This window comes from Micrasema longulum, unplaced genomic scaffold (genome assembly GCF_059751315.1).
Source record: "Micrasema longulum isolate JH-2025_06_02 unplaced genomic scaffold, ASM5975131v1 h1tg002350l, whole genome shotgun sequence".
NCBI lineage: Eukaryota > Metazoa > Arthropoda > Insecta > Trichoptera > Brachycentridae > Micrasema > Micrasema longulum.
The window spans coordinates 117,320-142,069 of NW_028279500.1; the positions used below are offsets into that span (position 1 = coordinate 117,320).

At 32.2% G+C, this 24,750-nt stretch overlaps 1 protein-coding gene and 1 non-coding gene across 2 annotated transcripts in view; both read left to right on the forward strand.

Annotated features, from left to right (window-relative positions):
- LOC148272379 (uncharacterized) overlaps positions 1 to 24,750 on the forward strand; it is a gene marked incomplete at its 3' end in the record, with an annotated part of 131,328 nt that overhangs the window by 72,817 nt on the left and 33,761 nt on the right. The window contains exon 2 of the mRNA XM_088240121.1: positions 9,593 to 9,756. Coding sequence (XP_088096247.1) covers positions 9,593 to 9,756 — 164 coding nt within the window. The remainder of the gene's footprint in view (positions 1 to 9,592; positions 9,757 to 24,750) is intronic.
- TRNAT-AGU (transfer RNA threonine (anticodon AGU)) lies at positions 459 to 532 on the forward strand. The gene has a single exon. It is a non-coding gene; the product is annotated as a tRNA-Thr (tRNA).

Below are 24,750 nucleotides of genomic sequence, written 5' to 3' on the forward strand. Positions count from 1 at the left end.
AACCAACTGCGCCAAGGCGCTTGAAACATTATATACTGTAAGATAGAAGCGCAATCGGTGGGCGTGACGTGTGACGTCAAAATGACGTGACGCCAACTTTGAGCCGCGCTGTATTCACTTGTTTTGAAACCTGACAATTATGCTTTAAAACTTGTTTTATTTGCTTGAACAGTTATATTTTTAGAAGAATCGTAATCTCCTCTAAATATTCTATTAATATTAAATTTACTAGGTATATATAGAGAAAGTTTGATAAAATATATATTGTTTTCACATATTGTACACGCATAAACTCTTATCATACGAGTATTGTTTAATATAAAATATATTTTTCAATTATATAAATACCTAAACACATCTTTACGAGCGCTATTGTAATGATAAGACAATCAAATACCCGTATGTATGTATGTATGTAAATATAAATATTTATAGTTATATCGGCCTCAAGTGTCGTCGGCGCCGTGGCTTAGTTGGTTAAAGCGCCTGTCTAGTAAACAGGAGATCACGAGTTCGAATCTCGTCGGGGCCTTCTGAGAAAATAGATCACACTATAATTTCTCGAAATATTTTTGTTTTATTTTTAATTTCTATGATAGAACTAATACAACGCAAATTTAGAAACAAATAGTTTAAAGGAAAGTTAGAGACAAAAAAATATAATTTATGAGACCAGTTATAATTTAATTCCTATTTTTGAAAAACATAATGTAAATGGGGGCTAGATTTCTTACCAGAGTCCCGTAGCTGCAAGATGTGATGTAACGTAGCTCCTATCTAGTTTATTTATTGTACAGCGCCCTTGAGATGAATTTCACAAAAATGGCGCCATATACATTATCCAAGTATATCTATAATAACACATAAATAATTTTATTCAATGTCTATGTTCATGATATGGGTGATTATTTTAAATCGATAAATGCATTATGTATGCAGACTATATAAACTTAAATATTAAAAAAAAATACCGATATAATATATCGATAGTATCACTGAAAAATTTTCTACAACACATAGGATTCATATTACGCACAGGAAATCCATTTCAAAACACCAATACTCTTAAAAAAAACGATTTTTCTTCTTTGAAGTTTACTTAAATTTCTTTCCTTGTCTGGACTCCTTTTTATAAAATTAATTCTTGCAAAATTGAAAGAATTGAAAAAATGTGTAACTTAAACCATAGACTACATCTCAATGAAGAAGTTCAGTGGTTTTTTAAACTAAGTAAAAAATATTTAAAAAAAAAAAAATATGTATGATATTATCAGCGCTAGAGTTGAGGAAATGTGGATGTTTAAACGTAGCCAGAAATATGAATGTTATACAATGTGTAAAGTGGCCACTTAAACCAGTCAAACACGGGTTATAAGCTCTGTAAATACCTAGACATCCATGTTCCCCTCTGAAAATTGTAGTCCCTCTGTGAATATTTATGTCAATTTTATAGAATGCATTTAAATTTATTTAATTTTTCGGCCACTAGAATCCAAGGCAAAATTATTCTGTTTGATACAGCTGTATGGTCATAATATTATTATGATAATCCTGACCTAATTTAGAGCCGACAAGTGCAGAACCACTTATCTTCCAATCTACCCAGTGAAATTCTACACCCATTAACCAAAACAGCCCTTGGAGCACCTAAACATGTACGTATAATCCTGGTATAATGATTTTTAACCACCCGCAATTAAACTTTAACAACCTAATAGTAAAACATTCAAATTTTAATAAATATCTTGGTGAATATTTAATTCAATATTGATAAATTAATCCATTTGCGCACCAAATGGTACATACTCGTAGTGTATCTTAATCTTTCCATGGTGTAATCCATAGTGCATCTTAACCTCAAGATAAGATGACCAGTCTTACGCTTCAGGTACCAGTCCTGGTATTATGAAATATAAAAAACACATTTTGACTAAATGTTCCATGTCAACCTTGTCAGAAATCGAACCCTAAACCTCGTGCATGGTAGGCGAATGCCCTGACCTAATCACATTTATTTATAAAAAACGTAAGAATATTTTCGTGCAGTTGGTATTTTATAATTTTTAAAAATATAAATTATTATCTTTAAACGCACCCAACGGTGCATAGGGCACTTAAGTATTACTCCAATGAGAAATTTTAGTGTTTTTTATTTGATTTATTTGTTTATAAACTATCAAACGGAGCCAACAAATATCAAATGCATCGTATTATTACATCAGCGCTATGATTTTTTTGAGTTTTGTGATTTTGAAATTACTCTCTGTGACATCACAAGTTCTCTACGGCGAGTTGCTCTGATTAGTGGGTTGACTTTCCGGTTACCGGAAAATGTATCAAAACACTCAAGTCATTTGTTGATTTCGAAAAACTAGTAAAGTCGTCATACATATAGAGAAACTTCGCGATACAATGATATGCTTTAATTTTGATTGCGGGTATTGAAACTTTTTTTGTATCCAATTTCCCGTTGCACTAAACTTCCCTTTACAGAGCATCATTATTTGATACTTAAAGGCAAGATGATCAGTGTTACGTAGATAAATATTATCAAATATCACAGAAAAAGGAAAAGAGTATATTATTTTCTCTACTTAACAAAAATCAACGGATGAAGTATCTTTAGAAATATAGATGTTAAAACAAGGGCCGCATTGTTAATGTTACAGTGTGTAAAATGATCACTAGACTTAAACTATGTTGCAACTAACGCTGATCTTAATACCTTTCTAGTTGAGATGTTAAAAAAAAACTAAACAGTTAATTTAACATAGTTATTATTCCGAAACAGCTGGAACTGTCTTTAAAAAAATACAGTTTTTTTAAACACCTGTTATTTAAAAATAGCTGAAGCATTTTTAAACTGTTTCAGTAAAGAAAACCAAGTCAGGATATTATATTAAACTGATACTAAAAATAACAGTTTAAGGGTTGCCGAAGTCACCTCCCCCCCATTTACATGCAAACGATTAAAAAAGTTAGGATATGAGAAATGAACAACTATTTCTTTAAAAAAAAAACATTTTAGAGCAGCGTGGTTTGTAACATGAAAGATTTTCATTAAATTTTACGAAACTGTTAATAGATTTTTTGCCTATGCTGTTTTAAACTTTTTTTTAGAAACTGCTTCAAGAAAGAGTTTAATTTGTGAAACAGTAACTGATAGTGCTACTTCTTTTAAGTTACCGAAACGCTCATCTCTACTTCATAGTGAGTGTAATCATAATTTGCAAACATTTGGACCTACGTAAAATATAATCTAAAATTTATAATCATCATAAATATACTCTTTAACGCACTTGATGATGTATAGAGTACTACACAAAATGCAAATTTCTCCATTATCTGTTACATCAATTAAAACGATGTAATTGTTTCCTCAATAAAAGAAAAAAAAAGACACAAAAATCAGACAAAGCGATCTGTCTTATCCTCCTCAGACCCGAGGCCTTGTTTAGCATATACTTGATAAACTTTTTTTTTAATTGATTCACTTGAAGAAAAGAAAGAAAATAAAAATATATTTTCATGAAAATTCCTAACAGTAAATGGTGGGGGGAGGGTATCATATATGATACTTGGGGACTTAAGCACAACAAAAATCTTTTTTTTTGTATTTATTGGTTAAAGTTTTTTTAGAAACATACACATACAAAATTACTAAATAATGATAAATTCATTCTAAATTATTTGTGAAATAACGAATAGCAGTTTCGATCTTGTGTAAAGCATAGGAAAATCTTGCATTGTGGACAAAAAACATAAGTCAGAGCATTACATCCTGGAAGTCGACACTTTGAGCGATTTTTCTGCTCATTATTTTTCATCACTGGTAAATGATTTGCCTCTTTGGCGCGAATATCTTCATGAGGTAAAGGCATGACGCTGCGTCTTTTTGCTGGAGGCTCATTTTCAAGATTACTAAGATTGTTTTCATCCCCCCCTCTCTTATTTTGACGTGCCAATCCCGCTACTAAATGGCAAGCAAGATCCCACTTGAAGGCGTAATAATCCAGTACCTCTTTGCGAGGTAAAACTTTTATGGCTTTTAAGCGATATTCTAGCCATGATGCAGCAATAGCGAAATCAAAGAAGTGATATATAACTCTCACTGTTCACTTATTAGTTCGATTCCTCGTCCCGTATGTGGATATGACTCTGTCAAGTAAATCAACCCCTCCCATAAATTGCTTGTTAGAGTTTACGCAGGCTGGTTGAGCTACCGTCATGTGAACTTTGTCCGTTTTTGACCATCTCTTACATTGATTGAGGGGTTTTATAGCCTTTGATGAAGAAGCAAAATGAATTGCTTCGCTATCAAGCCATTTTACAATGGCAATTTTATCATCTCCCCTCACTACACAATCATAAGAACCACGACCAGTTTGTTCCAGCTGGGAATCTGTTTTAAAAATTGCAGATTTTGGCAATCTATTATTTCTTATCGTACCAGTTCCAAGAATGCTTCTTACGTGGAGGTTTTCTAATAGTGGTATTGAAGTAAAATACCTGTCTATGAACAGTCTAGAACCAGCAGGCAGAGTGTCTGCTAACTTTAGGACATAACGTCCTCCAACACCTATTTGTTGGGGTGAAGGATACAAGGCAGACTCCACTGACATGCCTTTACCTTCGTAGAGAAAAAAATCCAAGGGTATTCTTCTTGGGGTTGTCATAACAACATTTTTCAACCCTACTGGGTTAGGTTTTCCTCTAATTACTTGCCTCTTTGAGCATCTCCCTTGGAATGGAATCATTTGCTCATCGATGGAAATATCCTCTGTCCTTTCATTTTGCATGCATCCCCTTTGGATTTGCATCATAATTGGCCTCACTTTCCAAAAACAGTAATTTTCTTTAGTAGTTTCCGTTACAGCATTGTCATATTCTAATTTTAAATTTGACCGGATAGCAAGAAACCTGGATCTTATAAAATTATCGGCAACTGAGGGCACACGAGTTTGACGAGCCCAATATAGTCGTATTCGAGGATAACGTATAAGGCCAATTATGTTGCTTACTCTAAAGAAGCATTTAATTTCACAACCAGTAGTTGCGAGGGATTTTCCGTGTCGTTCAAAATACATTTGGTTTGTGCACAAATAAATTAAATCATAAAATGAGTCATCAATATACTTTGACACAAACTCTGAAGGCCGTTTTAATTTCTCAAACTCCATCACATTGTTGATAGTGTTACCTTCAACTGCCAATTTACTATGAATAAAACACCGCTTGTGTCGCCCAGAATTTCTAGGATTGTGCCCATAATTACGTAATTCTTGTAAGGGAACATTATCAGCATCACTCCAATCATTATCAGAATAAATATCCACAGGATCCGGGCTCAAAGGTCTTCTTGTTTGCATGTCATCTTCTTCATCACTACCCCAATCATCATTGCATTCCAAGTCTGAATCATTAGGATCCATAGGTAGTAACAGCTCTTGTTCGATTTTATTTTCATTTAACTCTGAAATGAAAAATAAAAGTTAACCTAAAGACCCGAGGTATCACGTATGATACTTCAAAGAAAAACATGAAATACTTCAATAAAATACAAGCCAGATATAATTTTACATCGTAATACTGAAGTGAACACACTAAAAATAATTTATAATACCATATTACTTGTGTAAAATAAATAAAATATAACTTACCTCCAATTTCTACACGAGACATGATGACAGCAAAAAATCATGATTTTTACTTGACAGTTGTGCTCAAAGTAACTAGTTTAAACAATTCAAAACAACTCCGTCATTAAAACAGTTTCCTATTTGATCCGATACTCTGAGCTCATGTCACACAGCATAACCAGATGATATATTTCTGACGAAAACCCAAAGTATCATATATGATACCGTAGGCCCGAAGAGGTTATGTTTCTGGTGCCGGTCCAACGGCAATGATATATAAATGCTATGGTAAAAAGAAACTTATTTACATATTTGTTAGATTAAAAAACATTCTGTCTGTAAAAAATATAAAAACTGTCTACTATGTAATCATACAGTCTATTCTGCAGTATGGAATTATAGGATAGGGACGAGCTTATAAGACAAATTTACGTCCACTTGACTGCCCAAAAAACAATCGCTAAAATTATACTAAAAAAACCTAGAACTTCGGTTAAAATTTAATTTTGAAAGATCTACATATACTTTCAATTGATAACATATTTAAAAAAGCATCTATCATACAATTTTTAAAAAAAAAAACGCACTAATTTACAAAATTCTCGAAAGCCTAGATTTCTAAATAATTTACCTTTACATAGATGTAACACAACTACTTTAAATCATTATTTATATGTTGAGAAAAAAAACTTAAATAATCTTCCGGAATTTTTTAAAATCAATAGCTAATTTTAAAACATTTAAATATAAATTTAAAAACCCACCCTATCCTGAACTCCATACAGTGGAAAATTGTGTTTATTTTATAATATAATAACTAATTGTCAGGAATCTGTTCCTTATAGTAAAAATAAAATGTAAATAAAATAAAACATGTATACAAATAAATATAAAAATGAATGTAAAACGAACTCTTTCTCTAAACACGAGTTTTTCACTTTATTAGAGAGGAAGAAACGTTATGATTAACTATGTATTTACAAAACATTTACAACTTTATAATTACTTTGGCAAAAAATATTTTTCAATAAAAAATAAAAAAAAATTTCATGCTAAAACACCCTTTGTAACTTGACAAAAAATTAACCGAGCACCACAAACATGATAGACAAACGCGCCAACCACTAAAAAACAATGTGGACTCATCTCCACGTGGTTTTTATTTTTTAGTATGTTGCCTAAATTACCTATCTGTTGATAACACTCGTCCAGAAATCTATTTGATTTCACACACAGAATTAGACGTGCAAAGCTTGAACCTGGACTTCAGCGGAATAATTGGATCAAAGTTGGATCCAAAAATTTTAGTGAAATTTTCCCCGCGTGTTGAATTTGCGATAGTTTTAATTGCATTTTCTAAATTTTCCATACATGGGTACTATAAATTTACCCTTGTTTAAAAATGCCATTCCGAACTTTGCCAAAGTGGAAATCATATTTTTCGTACTGTGGAGGTAATCACAATCAAGCCGTAAAGTTGGCAGGGCCGAACACCGTTCTGGCCCGCAACGCGTAACCAAACGCAACGTCAGCTCGGACAAGTAATTAAAAGTCGTGCAGCGAAAGAATATGCACTTTCATCTTGGCATTTCGTGTCGCCCGTCCACCAGCTCCACGCCAGTGTTCACTATTGTAAATTCCCTCTGTACAAAATTGTAAGTATGTAACTCGTGTGTATCTACTTCATAAATTACTTCAATTGTAATCCATCTTTCTCATTTAACCTTAAATCAATTCACGCGCACCCATCCATACAGTACCTATACAAAACAAATACGAATTCCATTATTTTATTAAGGGATGACTCGATAAGCCTCTATTTTAGAGGCTTGTCAGCAGGTAGGAAAGAAGGGATATGGAAGAAAATTATGAATTGAGTACCACACCACCCAGAACAATAGAGAAAAAAAACTTTGTTGGATTTTTTTCTTACGGCTGGCGGCATTCAAACCCGCGACGCCTGATTCACAGTTTCGTGAAACAATAGCCTCTTCTACAAAATTAAAGATTATATACCAAGAAAGGAAAAAAATATGATGTACGAAGCCTATGTCAAAAGTAAATTGAGTTACATGATCGCCTTCTGGGGATCTGGCAACAAGACAGACATAACAAGAATACAAAGACAACAAAATAAAATTCTTTAACTAACATACAACCTACCCTACCTGACCTCTACGACTGAACTGTACAAAAAAACACACCAGTTTGACATAAACTACTTGACTAAAATTGAGACCTTAAAAATTGTGCACAAAATAACACTGGGAAACATACAAGACAACGACATAATATTAGTCAAAAATGCTGACATACACAAATATAACACCAGACAATAACAACACTATCATATTGAAAAAGTAAAGACAAACGGTTTGTCGGGTTGTGGTCCCGTGGCTAGTGTCTCGGACTCACAGACCAAAGGTCCGTGGTTCGAATCCCACTCTACCCCAACTTGATTCCATTTTCTAATAGTGAGTTATTTTCAACTCGTTGAGAATGGCCCTCAAAATTAAATATTTGGGTAAATCATAAGAACGCAAATATTTCTTTAAAAAAAAAAAAAAAAACACAGGACAGTCAAAAATACTACACAATGGACTTAAACACTACAACGACCTACCTTAGTACTTGAAAACTTTTACTGGAGACAAATTTAAAATCAATCTGAAAAAGCACATGATGACTGAACTAACTAGACTAGACAAGACATAAAATGACTAGACAATATTAAATTTCTAATGTAACCCTAACGGGTTTTTTAAAATTGTAAATAAATAAAAATAAAAAAAATACCATAAACAAGAAAATTTTACCCAGAGTTTACTAAACATATTTTTACTTGTTTTTTAATTCAAATATATTTAACAAATTACAACAGAGATGGAGAACATAAAAAAAAAGAATATCGAAGTCTAGGCATTTACAGGGCTTATGAACAGTCAATAGCTAGTTTAAGTGGCCCTTTTACACACATGTTTAAACATCCATGTATCTTCAATTCTTCAATCTGTTGACGTTTGTGAAGTTTAAGAGCTAAAACCTTTATTTTTGTGAAGAGATTAATTTGATCGAATTATTTCACTTACCAGGCAACGCTTGAAAACTCACAGACTCGAACTCGTGACGTCACGGTCGGCGTAATATCAAAATAACAAAACTTAAAACAAAAATTAGCGATGATAATACTACGCGTAAATGAAAAAAAATAAACAGAATTTTCGCTTTGTTTAAAAGTCTATTAAGAAATAAAAAAGTTTAAAAAAAAACATTTGTCAAAAAAAAGACATTTTTTAAAGTTTTAGAGACCATGGGTCTTCCCATCGGCAAAAAATTAATGTATTTTGTTTATAAACGAGTTACTTTTTTGAATTAAAATTTTTAAATATCACGATTTTAACTGAATTTAACTCCACTACTTTAACTGCCCCTTTTTCTGTGTGTTTGGCAAATTATACGGATGGCCTTTGTTGGATATTGTTATTCATCCTCAGGACCATATTGAATGGTAGCAAAAACTGTATTTACTTGTATCACAATAGCTTCTGTCCAATATAGTAATTCTACAAATTTAATAACATCAGATTGGATTATTATCATCATTATTTTGAAATTTCCTAACTCCGACGCCTTTCATATAAGTCACCAAAAAATAAATCCCATAATCAGCATGTAGCACCGTTGATTTAAATCGCTGATTAATGGCTACGAACTACATCTATTTAATCTAATCTAATGAGTCATAGTGAAATGATTATCAATTGGTAGGTACTACGTTTGACAATTTTAACACGAATGGTTAACAACACTACTTTCACTTCTAATATTACTTTAGTTTATTCCCAGAGACATTGAGCGCCCTGGACAATATGGAAAATTTAATTTACTGAACCACTGAAGTTATTAATCAAATATGATAATTAATAATTGTTATTATTGTCCCTCGTTTGCAGCTGTGTGCGAGACCAAGAGCCGGGGGCTCAGCGCCATCTTGGACGCCCTCGCCCAGGACGCGACGCGCGCGCTTATCGGCTCGCTCGGCGAGGACCTGTGTGACGTCACGTCCAGGCTGGCGGACATGTGGGGCAAGCCGCTACTATCCTGGAGCTGCCCGCAAGTAAGAATATTATATTTTTTACCATGCATAATTAAATGCTTACTTAACTCTTTCTTCTTTGTCGTTTACTCTTGGCAGAACATTTGTGGGTTATCACATTATCAGGTCACAGTTGCAACAGAGGGAGAAAACATTTTTAAGAAGAGAATATGGAAGTCTAGGAATTTACAGGGCTTATGACCTGTCATTGGCTGGTGGTAAATGTTACACAGTGTTGGCTAATGGTGAATATTACACAGTGTGTAAAGTATCCACTTAAATCAGCCAATGACAGGTCGTAAGCCCTGTAAATGCCTAGACTTCCATATTCTCTTCTCAAAAATGTTTTCCCTTTCTGTTGCAACAAATTTAGATCTCAATAATCCCTAGGTAGGAAATCCTGCCTGTCTGCAAACATTTGGACACACTCAAAACATTGTCGTATAAATTATATTTTCATTGACTGGAATTCCCAAAAATGTCATTATCTTTCGCGTTGCACTTATGAATCTTATTGTACATCAATGCATATGCAAAAGAGAGAATTTAATATTTGTATTTTAATTATTTAAATAATAAAAATACGGATACAGATTTTTTCCACATTTATTATTTTATTTTTTTCGATGTCTGATCAGTCCGGAGATGTCATGACGAAACCCGGTCACTGAAAAAAATAATAAATAAAAGTGGAATAATACTATATACTTATTTTTGTTTTTATAATTAAAATGTAGTTCCACCAAGAAATGTCAGTAGAAAAACTCAATCGAAGGTCAAAGCACCAATGAATGGCCGTTAAAGGTTCAGCTTGTAGTAAAATCCATATTAAAAGTATAAATTTCATTATTTAAGCGTACGAAATAAAAGTAAATAAAAAACACATTAATTTTCCAAGTATTTTTACTTACTCAGAATTAGTTATATCATAACATTATAAAACACCCTAACACATTAGAATATGGATATATTTAAAGAATTGCATAAGAAAAAGCATAAAATAAAACACTGACCACACCTTTCCTTATAAAAACACTATCAATCTCAGAACAATAACGGGAAGACGCACTATTACCTTTTGACAACTCACAGTTCAAAACTGATGGATCTGTTTCTTACCAAAAGATTTGTCCGCCTACTGCTTTTTTTATAGTTTCTAGTGTCAAAAGTTTTTTGACTGGACACATGTAGCAATTCTTATTATAAAAAACAACAACAAACCATCACGCCGTTTCCCCGTAAGTGCAGGCAGAGAGGATATAACGCCACATCACTCTATCTTTGCATACAGATCTTGCTTTTTTTACATTCATACATCTTCTAATGCACGCGCGCTGATTATTCCGACTTTTGACATGTCCATCTTCAAGTATTTGTTGGATTTGGTCATGCCATCTCTTTCTCGGCCTACCTCTATTTCTGCATCCATCAAAATTCGTATTGTAAATATTCTTAGCCGTTGTTTCGCTGTCCATTCGTTCTACATGTCCAAACCAGTGCAGAGCTCCTTTCTTGATTTTGTCGATAATGCTTGTGCCTTACATAAGGTACAGATCTCAACTTTTGTGCATCTATCGGATATAGTTTTACCAAAAATTCGCCTGAGAGATCGCATTTCGACAGCATTCAGCCTACTTTCATCCCTGTTTTTCCAAGTCCATACTTCGCTCCCATACATCAGGGTCGGGACCAGGACTCCGTTGTGAACTGCTAATTTTGCCTCTTGCGACAAACATTTATTTGCCAAGGTTGATTTAAGTACTCCGTTCACTCTGTTCCCAGCACTCACCCTCCTTTCAATATCTTTCACAGTCATTCCATCCCTAGTAAACATACTTCCTAGATACACATATTCCTCTACTTGTTTTAGTATAACTCCATTCACATTTAGTCATATTTTCATTTCTTTCAAAACCATCAATTCAATTCTTATTATATTGTGTTTATCAAACCAATGGCCATTTACTGGGGGGTGGTCATTTACTGGAGCTTTAACCCTATTTGAATTTTAACCTTGTGTATACATACAAGAAGACGTCATGAAGTTTATTTTTATATATTTAATACACATCGAAAATGTATTCCTCTACTAACACGATTTCCGACATAAGCTATTTTTTTTGAACGAATTAACCGCGTAAGTCGAGAACCCACTGTATTATGTATCAGCACACGGTACATAAATTGGCCAAAATGGCGTGTCGTTTGCATATTTTTATCATACAAACAGCGCGAAACAGCTGACGAAAACAATATAATAATTGCGCGTACGCTCATAAAACAGTTTTAAAATAACCAACGTATTAAAAAAAACAGTATTAGAACGAAACTCTGAATAATGTTTTTCCGTAGTAATAGAGAAAGTGATATAAATATATATCGCACCTTAAGCAGTGTCGTAACTCAAATAAAAATACTTTAAGTTAAGTATACGGAACAAAATGTTTCGCCAACAAAAACAGATCTCAGAGATACAAGTTCTTTAAAACAGAGCCCTGAGAAAAATTCATGGCTTGAAATGGGATTCCTCCGTCAACGATATTTACTGACAGACGAAAATACTTCTTCTAAATTTGTTGTTTCGTCGGCCTCGTGGTAAAATGGTCAGCGCGTTTGCCAACCAGTGAGAGGTCTCGGCTTCGATTTCCAACATGGTTGATATGAAATATTTATTTGAAAGAGTTTTTCCACACCAGAATATTTCATAGTCCCTGGACTGGAACTTGAGTGTTAGACTGATCATCTTACCTCCATGTAACAAAAATGGTCGAGATACGCTGCGTCTGGTGTAACAATGCAGTGCCCTATGCACCATTAGGTGTGGAAAGGGAATGACGATTAAATTTGTTGCATTAGAGAGGGAAAACATTTTTAGTCGGAATTTATTTATTTATTTTATTTTATTCATAGTGGTTTACAAACAGTGAACAACACATACTTACGACATGCATAATAATCACAGTTTGTTATAATTAAATATTGTTCATCAATTATATGTGAACTCAACATGTGCAAGTGAGTAAAAAAAAAATGTATGTACATATTTAATATTATAAGGCATTTACTGTGCTTATGACCTGTAATTGTCTGGTTTAAGTGGCCACTTTACACACTGTGTAACATTTACCATTCTGCCTATGTTTAAACATTTCCTCAACTCTTCTATCTGTTGACTTTTATGAATTAAAAGAGCTGAAACCTTTATTGATGAAGGTAAGATTCATCTGGCTAAATTATTTCAACTTCTGGGCCCTTTTTTGATTTTAAATTTTTTTATACCAGTTCGTTAATTCATCAATGTTTTGAGTAAGTCCAAATGTTTGTAAACAGGCTGGATTTTTTCTCTAAAGAGTTTTTTCATTCAAGTAACGAGAGAACCCTTTAATACCCTTTCATCGCTCTTATTTTCTTGCCTCCTCTTTCACAATTGTAGCTGCTCAATTGCGGAATAATCTACCCTCTAATGTTAGACACCCCTTTTTATTTACATTTAAATCAAGATTGATCTTCATATGTATCGTTAATTTTTTTTAAAGTTAATTTCTGTTTTTTATTTTGCATAAAATTATAAGATTTTGGACGATTCCTTAGATTATGTCCATGTACTTGTAATTTTCTAAAACTGGACGGTTTTGGTAGGTAGGAAGAAATTGCCTTAAGGCAATATGTCCAATATTTATAGAAAGGTGTTCTTTAAACCCTGTCACATCCGAAACCACGATGATCAGTATGAGCAAGACGACATATTGGCACATAAAAATAAATTTTTAGAACGAATAAAACTTCAAAAAAAAAATTTAAAAAAAACAAATAGGTACTTACTTCTGCAAGGGAGAAGCGAGGAGAGAAGAGGGAAGAGTCTGATACACCGTCAACTACATGGCCACGCCTCCCTCGTTTCTCACCTGCAGAAGTAAGCAACCATATGTTTTTTTAATATGATATTTTTTTAAATATGCTAATATGTCTTCTTGCCCATACTGATAATAGTGGTTTCAGATGTGACAGGGTTTGAAGAACATCCTGTATATTGTATATATTTATAAATTGTTAAATAAAAATAAATAAAAATCTCAAAACTACTAATTATAGTCAGCAAATCAAAAAATCAGTCTAGTTTTTTTTATCTATGACAACGGAAATACAATAACTAATTATTTGAATTTAAATTATTTATTGACAATTCTTGATGGAATTCCATTGTAATGATGTAATAACTTATATTTACATATAAGTTATTAATTAAAAAAATACTTTGTACACTTCCACTTATTTATTTTTACCAATTAGCGCTTTTACCCTCTAATGGGCATCTTCAGACTGGTGAATATTATAAAGTGTAAGGATTATTTATATAAAACTAAATATTATCTTAAGTGTAGGTACATTTGTAAGCGCTTATTGGCAAAATAAATAAGTGGAAGCGTACCAAGTATTTTTTAAATTAATAACTTATATTTAAATATAAGTTATTCCATCATTAATTTTTTGAATATATACAATCCAATATCGCTTAAAGTGCTAATTTTCCATCCGAGTACAGCCGAACGTAGTCCGTCTTTTTTATATTAGATTAAATTTATTTATTTATGACAAAATACTTCGTTTTTAACTTTACATATTACATAACATTACATATTTTTTTTGTACGAAATATTCCCAATCAGAAAAAGTGCCGGTATGAGAGGATATCATATATGATATTATGATACAAAAGTTTTAATAAAAAGTCGATAAAATAACATCACATATCACTCGTCACAAGGGCTGTAAGGACTGTTTTATTTAGGTGTTTTTTAAGTACGTATATGTTTTGTATATTTTTTCAGTCATTAGATAGTGAATTGTAGAACTTTATTGTTGTATCCACAAAAGTGTCTTGAACGCAGGATTCGGCTAATTTTTGGCTGAAACCAAAACATTGGTCGGTCACAAAAAATAATGAAAAATATTTATTAATTTGTTAAAAAAAAATTGTTTCCTCTTCATTTGAAAAATAACGGATACAGTTTATGCTAACGCAAAAATTAAATAAAATGAATCCAGTTTTAATAAAAACATACTTCTGGATTAGAAAAGGCTAAGATCAAAACAACGAAATCTTTTCAGTCTCTTCTATATAGAATTCTAGATTAATATTGTCTTATCAGAGAAACTGAGGGTCAGAGCAAACAGGATTAAGAACACTGGAAAAAGGAAGTAAGGAGGATTAAAGATTATACCTCTCGTCTTTGTTTTGTCTATACGAGAATCCTGACCCTCTTTACGAGGATATAATTAAAGTTATAGTATTAAGTTGAATTAACTCTTTTGTGGCCGTGATGTCACACTAGTTGACATAGGATACAAGACTTGATACATTTCTCTTAATTTTTTGAATGATGAACTCGTATTTTTATTAATCTTCAAATAAACATTTTTACACCGGATTTAGGAAGGTAAATTTGTAAAACTGTGCTGGATGTTAATATAAAAAAAATATCCTTGCTACGCGAAGGAATGAATGTCCGTATAAGAAAAAGCACGAAGATAGAACTCATAACAAAGACGACAGAGACGCTGTTCTGTGGCGGGTGTTGTGTAAAACAGATTCAGTCGGTTAATGACAGTGGTGGGGGACACACGCGCGTAATATGAGCAGCGATTTTATAATTATTAATTTATTTTGCTATAACAGCGCTAAATTATGTGTTTATTTGCATAAATTATGGAAAATGAATTATCAATCATTATGTCTCCATGTTTTCTTTTTTCCAAATGCCTGAACTTTAGAATATTCCGTCTTTTACTAGTAGTAACACGATGTAACATCACCGCGCGTAAAATAATTATTTACCACAGTCTTTTAAGAGTTGAACAACTACATGATCTTATAGGCAATTTAATTCACAACTTATTTATTTACAAATAAGCATAAGCAATCTTTTTATTTATTTTATTTTTAAAGAAACATACAGTCAACAGTAAAAATTATTTATATTTTAAAGATAAACGGTATTTTGAGTTTGTCCAAATTTTTGTAAACAAAGACTGGATTCAACTACTTGGGGAGCTGTTAACATCAACATAATGCAACAGTTTTTTTTTACAAGTTTTGCCTAGTATGTAGGTGAAATAATTCAATTAGATGAATCTCACCGCATAAATAAAGGTTTTTTGGAAATGTTCATAGACTCTGATATCTCTCTAACCTTAATCCGACGGTTGTCCAGCACCATTTGGTGAACTTGGGCGATGTTATTTTTCAGTGGTTGCAGATTTTGGCATTGTCATACAAACGTTCATTGTCATCCAAGCTGGTACGTCCACGTTTAAATTCAGTCGCCCAAAATTTTACTGTGGTATACAAACACAGTGTCCAACTCGTCTTTTATTTGGGACGCCTGCCCAAATAAAAGACGAGTTTGTCGACGAATTGCCTTTCAAAAATAAATATTTAACAGCTCGATACTCGATTGTTTTCAATTTCAAAAAACATTGTAGAAACTCACTCAAAAGTCTGTCAAAAAATAACTGCGCGTCCATCGGCCGATTTTTAGGGGCTACCTTTCAAACGCTTGCGCAAACACATTCTCCAATTTCGCTGACAAGTGCTGCAATCTTTAAGTTGAGGTCAGAAACATTTCAGACAACCCTCGTATATATATGTAAGAGGTTGTGTTTGTGTGCATTTGTATGAGAGTAAGTGTTCAAGTGTGTGTAAGCGTGTGCACAATTAAAAAACAAGTGGGAGTGTATCGCAGCTAGATAGAATGAGTCGTTATTTATTTTGAAATAAATTAAGGGGCTTGTTTAATAAATCCGTAATAATTATTGACATATTATAATATGTCAATAATTATTACGTAAATTATAAAAGCCTATAAAGTAAATTTTTCAAAGTAGTGGCTGTAAAAAGTAGGGCTGTATTCAGCGACCATGCGTATGCGACCAAAAATGGGAGGATACTCATTATGGGAAATAAAATAGTTTATATCTTAACCTTGACAATCAATAATTGTAACTTGCTCTTCAAAGGTTTTTGGATTGTCCTGGCTCCCATATGAAACAATTTATCAAAAAAGTAATACCATAGTACACAAATATCACTCTGTCTGATTAAAAATTGACATTTAAAATGAATTATATAACTTGATAGACACTATAGTAATAAATATGTACATATCCCTTCATCTCCTAATTCTCTTTTCATTCAATCCCTACCCTAATCCCCCCCCATTCACAATAACTAATTAAATTAGATTTTTTTTAAATTTGAAAAAAACATTTTTATATTTATAAACCATATACTGTACCCGGCAGAAAATAAAGTACATCGGGTTTAAGAAAGAGGCTGCAGACTTTGTAGAGCTTCGTCTCTGTTGCACAAGTCCGGTATATATGCATGACAAAGACGACGCTCTACAAAACCAACTAGGCCGGCAGTCTCTTTTTTAAGCCCGATGCCCCTTATTTAATGCCGGCTACTGTACTCGTATGTTTTATATTTTCTTTACTAACTTAGTACGATTTGTCGAAACCTGTTATTGATTCTGAGTTTATAATATGTATCTGTTGTTTACTATAAATAAGTATGCAGAACTATTGGTTTCCCAGATGAAATATAAAAAATAGAGACACGTTAATTAATATCTATAATGTGTAAAAATCACTGGTCTAGTGATACAATCCAGGAAGAAAATAGGGGTTTTTTTTATGGTCACACGTTTTTATTTATTCATAATGTATTTCTAGATAGCTATACGGTTTTTAAAAATGTCGGAATATTTATTTTAGGCAATTTCGAGTTAGTATTCCACCACATTCCCATTATATCGCGTTATTATTCTTGCCAATAAATTATAAAGGGACTTAACCTTTCTGTATCATATTTTAATGTAATGGCAATAAATCAGTGGTTAGGGAGCAAAATATGGAAGAAATACTCCAAATATTGTATTTTAAAGATACAGCCAAAATTAAAGAGGCAAGATTTAAAAAAATCTGATATTCGAAACACTTATTTATACATATTTTGATAGAAATATCATATTTTACAAATGGTTTAATACATTTAACATTATCATTTTTTGTGCACCTTATATATGTAAATGTATATTTGGATAACTAATATGGCGCCATTTTTGTAAAAATCACCTCGAGGGCGCTGTACAATAAATAAATATCCCAACACGTCATGCAGCTACAGAGCGCATGGACAGCTGGGATTCTAGTTCCTCGTCTCCAAATATGGTATATTACAATTATGATATATAGGAGCTAGATTACAGCACGTCTTGCAGCTACAAAGCGCATAGACAGCAAGAAATCTAGCCCCTATTTAGATTTTTTAAATTATTTTATTTGACAATGAAGTCTACAGTTTAAGTAATATGATAAAAAAACTAAATTGAAAACAAATTTATAAAAAAGAAGTCAGATTACAACAAGTCGTGCAGCTACTGAGCGCATTGACGGTTGCAATTCTAGATCCCATTTATTAAATATAGATATTGATAACATTTACCAATTAAAGCTAGATTACTATTTGTCTTGCAGCTACAAAGTGCACGGATGAAGGAAATTCTAGCATTTAAATTTATAGCAACAGAGAGGGAAAACATTATTTAGAAGTGAATATGGAAGTCTAGACATTCACAGGGCTAATGACCTGTCATTGGCTGGTTTAAGTGGCCACTTTAGAAACTGTAAAATTTACCATTCTGCCCGTGTTTAAACATCCACATTTCCTCTTCCATTTGTTGACTTATGTGAAGTAATGGAGCTAAAATCTTTATCGTGCGGGTGAGAAATATGAACAACTCCCTAGGGAAGAAATCCAGCTTGTCAGCAAGCATTTAGATATACTCAAACATTGTTGAATTAACTACCTTGTAAAAGTAAAGGTATAAAAATTGGAAAAATGTAAAATAAGTCTTTTGATAAAATAACGTATTTTGAGGGTCCCTATATGAAATTTTTCCAAAAACTTCCCGGAAATAGGTTCTACAAAAATATGTTTGTGCGATACGAATAAAATGACAGATCAAAATAAATATGTACGGTTACCTGCTATAACTAGTTTCCATTTCTCAATTAGCCGACGCCGTGGCGCAGTTTTTTAGACGGCTAACTGTGAAACAGGCGTCGCGGGTTCGATTACCGCCAGTTGCAAGAAAAAAATACAAGAAAGGTCTTTTCTCAATAAGTCTGGATGTATATTTCATTACCTTCATCCATATCCCGTATTTCCTACATGCTGATAAGCCTCTAAATAGAAGATGGCGGGTTATTACTTTAAAAAAAAAACTTTTTCTATACGCTTATCGAATACAGATCTATAATATTTTATCTGTTCTGTTAGATCTGGAGGATGATTTTCATTTCCACAATCCATGACCGAAAAAAATTGTGTTCAAACTTTTTTATTCGTCGTAACTACAAAATTCGGTACTCAACAAGACGTATTGTTCATTCTTAGATATTGTTAGTACAAAACTCATTAACTTCAAGCAAAAACTGTTTGAATTGCTGTGAATATTCTGCGGTAAAATAATTTACCCTGTCAACTATCCCACCATTTTCCTCCCTTGGGGTGCTTTTCTTTTTGTTTGAAGTACTTTACTTCACAATAATTATATTACTTTCCTTTTTGAAGGCGTGTAATTGTCTAACTAAATTGACTTGGTATTTCACATTTGTAAAAGATTTTCATAAACAATATTTTGAGCATGTTCAAATGTTTGCAGACAAGGGTGGATTCCACTCCCTGGGGAGTTATGGTTGAAATTTGTTACAACAGAGAGGAAAAAAAAAATAAGAGAGGAATATAGAAGTCTAAGCATTTACATAGCTTGTGACCTGTTCCTGTCTGGTTTAAGAAACCTCGTTACACACTGTGTTGCATTCACCATTCTGCCTGTATTTGAACAATCTTTTTTTCTAAACTCTTCCATCTGTTGACCTTTATGATAAAATGGCTGAAACCTTTGTTGATGTGGGTGAGATTAATCTGGCTGAATTATTTAACTTACTAGGTAAGGCCTGAATTTTATTTTAATTCATACTTTTTTTTACGCCAGTCATTTTAATTAACAATAATTTGTTTATGTCTAAATGTTTGTAGACAAGGCTGGATTTAAATTCTTAGGTAGGAATTAGATTGATAAATTTGTAATAGTGAAATAAAAAAAATTGACAGAGGAATATGGAAGTCTAGGCATTTACTGGGTTTATGACCTGTCATTGACTAGTTCAATTGGCTACTTAGCACACTGTATAGAATTTTTATTTGGCCTATGTTTGAGCATCCTTATTTCTTCTATTCTTCCACCTGTTGATTTTAGTGAAATTAATGAGCTGAAACCTTTATTGTTGTGAAGAAATCTATCAAATTAAATTATTTTCAGAGTTTCAAGTTCAGTGTTTTGTCTACAAACATTTGAACAAATTCAAAATATTGTAATTAAATCAACCGGTTTAAAAAGTATACTATAATCGGATTTTTTTTCAGGCGTTGTCTAGTATGTAAATAATTCAATCAGATGAATCTCTTGATAACAATAAAGGTTTCAGCTCCTTAATTTAACTAAAATCAGTTGAGGAAAGAATTTGAAAAAAAAAGTAATTTTCAAACATAGGCAAAAAATGTTCTTGTATTCTGCCGTTTAGTCTAATAATAAAATAAAATATGTGCATTTTTTAATAGTTATGGTTATCAAAAATGTTTTCATTTTATGAATAAATACTTTTTTTTTCATTTTTATTGATAAATATGGTTACATAAATAATGGTACATGCTTATTTTTTTATATTACAATATACTTTTACATTTACTTAAAGCTAAAACCTTCCAAAAAACAAATTAGCTCTTGTTCTTGGAGAGTGGTTTACACTATTTTATTTATTTATTTATTAACGCCCAAAAAGGTTTTACATATAGGGAGTTTAAAAACAATTTACAAATGTAAAAATACAATTTAATTTAAAAAAAAAAAATAACAGAAGAAACTAAATTATTATCAAAAAATTGAGAGAATTGTAGGATAGTTAGTGATTGACAGAAGACTCGATGTTGCTGTTACAGCACTTGGTTGAGTAGTGCGAGCGCAGACTGACCTGGACGTTGACTGCGCCCTATGGTCTCTTTATAAGCCACGTTCCTTTGTTCTTCATATCTCGATGGTAGGGATGATGTTTATGGACTGCAGGACTTTGATCTCATATTTTACAGAATGTAATGAATTAAATTCAACAGAAAACGCTGACTTGCTTCTTGGTGTCATGACTCTTATGTTTCAGATGAATTTATTGAGCATGTGTGTGTCATCGATCGTGGGTTAGAAACTCCACAGTCCTTAAAATTTGATGAATATATAGCAAATACATCTATTTTTCGGCCATCTTGTTTGTTCTCGAGAAAGTAAATTTTATCGGGAACTAAGAATTAATGTGCAAATTTGATTTATTATATAATATAATGCCTCATTGGTCAATTAAGCAAATTGAAATATATACGTTTAACAAATCAGGAACATCTAAAGGATTATTTAAAAAAATTACAAAAAAAACCAGATCAAATTAATCTTCTATCAATTATATTGTTTTAAGTTACTCTAATAAATTTATGTTTCACAATACCGAAATAAAAATAAGTTTTTTTATGTTATCAAGAAAATTCGAGATCATATGTAACCCTCTAGATTTTCCGGTGATAGCCTAAATCCCCAGTTTATTTGTTGATTTTCCCTTTGGAAAAAAACAACTTTTCTCAGAAAAGCCCAATATTCGTAAGCGCAGGTTTCCCTCTTACGCTAAAGTAGATACTTAAGAACCCCACATAAATTAAGCTCAAGAACTCAAGCTCTTTAGAAAATAAAACTTGTATGTTTTATTACGCTACAAGACATCTTTTTTTATTTATTAAAGAGTTAAGTTCAGACATTTAATGACACTTTTGAATAAACGATACTGTTTTTATTTTTGTATTAGTTGTTGACATACGTCGAGTCCTTTTTTTTACAAATGAAGAGAACAAAAAGAGAGAATCAAAATAAAACAACTTTATGTAAAAGCTTTGTTACTATACGCACGTAAACATTATTCTCTATCTTCCGTTACAAATACAAGAGTTACTAGATACTCCACCCTGATGCTGCAAAAAAAAAAAAAAAAATACAAGCTTCGGTCAAAGAGGATTGGCCTACTACTCGGTTAAAGTGTACAATCCACTTCCATTATCTATAAGGACAATTAGTAAGTTCTCACAATGTAAAACTGCTATTAAGAAATAGATAGTGGAGGTGGGTTGCGCACGGATCGATGAGTAGATCAAGCCAAATAGGTAGAAGGTGTGTACTGTGTATGAAAATTGTTCTATTGGTCTGTATAAATTGGTTATGTTTTTATGATTATTTTACTATTTTATTGTTTATTATGTTAATGATCATTAGGTTAATTGGATTAATTACATTTTTTTCATTGTTGTTATTATGTTAACTTTGTTAAATAGCTAATCTTAGGCATGTTTCACATTTTGTAAAATGTTTCCCTAGACACGGGACACCCCAGTGAGGGAACATTATTCTGTATAAAAAATAATGCAAACAATGTAAAAGTATAAATAAATAAAATATTTTCAAGCCTTATCTCCCAATTGAAAAACAGCTGTTATGTATGTACCTATCTTTTGGTATGTATTTATGATTTTTTTAGTAAAATAAAATGACCAATCTGTTTTTTGGTTGGCTGGAAGATATTGCTTTTAGCAATAAGTCCGCCAAAGTACTTATTAATTATGCTTGAAGTTTTGAATAAATAAATAAGAATGGTATTTCCATCCGTATTCTAGTAGTAGAAGTAAGGACCACTGTGCTTAGGCGTAACTTTATAGAAAGTTTAGCTCTGTGTAGCTTAAAAAAAACATTTAAAATTGATGAATTCCCAAAAAATCAATGTAAGGAAAGCGGGGAGTCAATCCGAAACTGAAAAATCGGCAGAGAGTCCACGGGACAAATAAGTTTGAGCACCTTAGGTCTAGAGTCTAAACCTTTACGTCCTGGGCGTTTCTACACCAGTAGATAGGCAATATAAGCACATCAGCAGTCAATAAAATACCACACATTTCAGAACTAGGGTCGTATTTATGGCAGGCCAAGTCGTATCCATAACTCGCCAATACTCCGCAGAGAACCGACTCACTCCCATTCGAAATTATTCGGGAAAAAGTTTGTATTTCGTGATTAAATAAGTTGGAGAATCTTTCCATCCATTTTTGTCATAAACTTTATTTTCCGGGGTGATTTTTTTCCAAATGAAAATTACAAGTAGAAGCTACAATTTTTTTAGTTTGATTACTTTTAACTTATTATATAAAAAAATATTGATTCACAAGCTTTTTTCAAACGTGTAATGGAAATCTTCTTTTAGCATTCGGGGTAGTTGTGTAATAGGGTATTTTTACAAATCGGGAAAAACCTTAAAAATAATAAATAAAATATATTTAGCAGATTTGTACGCTTCTGTTGACATAACCATCAATGTATAAAAAAGATGTTTTCATTTATGATTTTCAGGTTTAAATACGAACGCACATGAAATTTGACGTCACACGTCGTGCCCGCTAAATGCGCTTCTAATAAGCTAATTGAGACGATAAAAATTGTACACATAATTGCACAGGAAAACATACAAGACGATGACATAACATCAATAAAAAATGCTGATATACACAAATATAGTACCAGACAACAACACTACCGCATTATAAAAGTAAAAATAAAAGTAAGACAGTCAAAAATACAGACTTAAAAAATAAAATAAATTTCCTTTCCACATAAAAAATTTCTCTAGAGACAAATTTTAAATGAACCTGAAAAAACTCATGATGACCTCACTAACCAGACGAAACATAGCATAAATAGACCTTATAATATTTCTCATATAACCCTAAGGGGTTTTTAAAAAAAAGACAAAACATTGATACAAGTATAGCGATGTAACATAATGCGTGTCGTTTGACCCATACGGCCGAAACGTCTCGTTTTCGGGTAATTAAATACAGGTATTTGGTATCAATATTTTTTTTTTCGGGTGATACTGTGTGTGTTGGATTTGTTCCGACGTTTCGGCTACCATTGCAGGAGCTGTTTGAGAGTTTTCACTCAGTTTACCCTGAAAGACACACGGTTTCACACATTTTTTTTTTTATTGAAAACAGTGAACGTGAAAACCTTCGCACCTATTTAGGTATTTGATACTTTGAAAAAAAAATATCCCGCATTACTCGGGAAAAAATTATATTAACTTAAATTAACATCGTATTTTTTTGGAGTTTTAAAAATAATAACAAGAAATCTTTAAAAGACTCTGTGTTATTACCAAAAAGTTTATTCAAACGGCACGGTAAAATTGGGTAAACATAATTTTATTGATTTATTTGTATATTTTTAAAATCATACTCATTACCCTTTCCGCGCTGATTGGTGTATAAGGCACAAAATTTGTATTATTTTCCCGTATATTTTTATTTTTTGACTAACCAATCGAGAGGTTTATTTAATTGACTATTTTTTTAGAGATTATTTGTTAAAATTCCACAATACGTGTATATTTACTAAAATGAGGTTTCCAAAATCGCCGCTCTATTTTCCGTTTTACAATATTTTTTTTTATTTTCTCAATTACAATCAGGACACCCTAACTAAAACTGTTCAGATAAGGAGGATTAGTTTTTCAGGTGGATAAAGGCAAAGACAAATATAGGGCCTGTTTGTCTTCAAAAGTTGTAGAAAATTCCAATAATCCATAGTCCTTAAATGGCTCTCTGAAACACCGTACAAATTTACTCTTAGAAATACCAATAATCCAGAAGTATCGTATTGATTTCTTAACTGCGTATCTGACTTAGTTAAATCTAATTACCACTCTTTATTATTTGGGTTCTAGGCTACAGGGTTCATTACAATTGTATATTGATTGAAAAGGTTGTTGCTTAGTTTCCTTGTAAAAGTTAAAACATATTTAAAAAAAAAATAT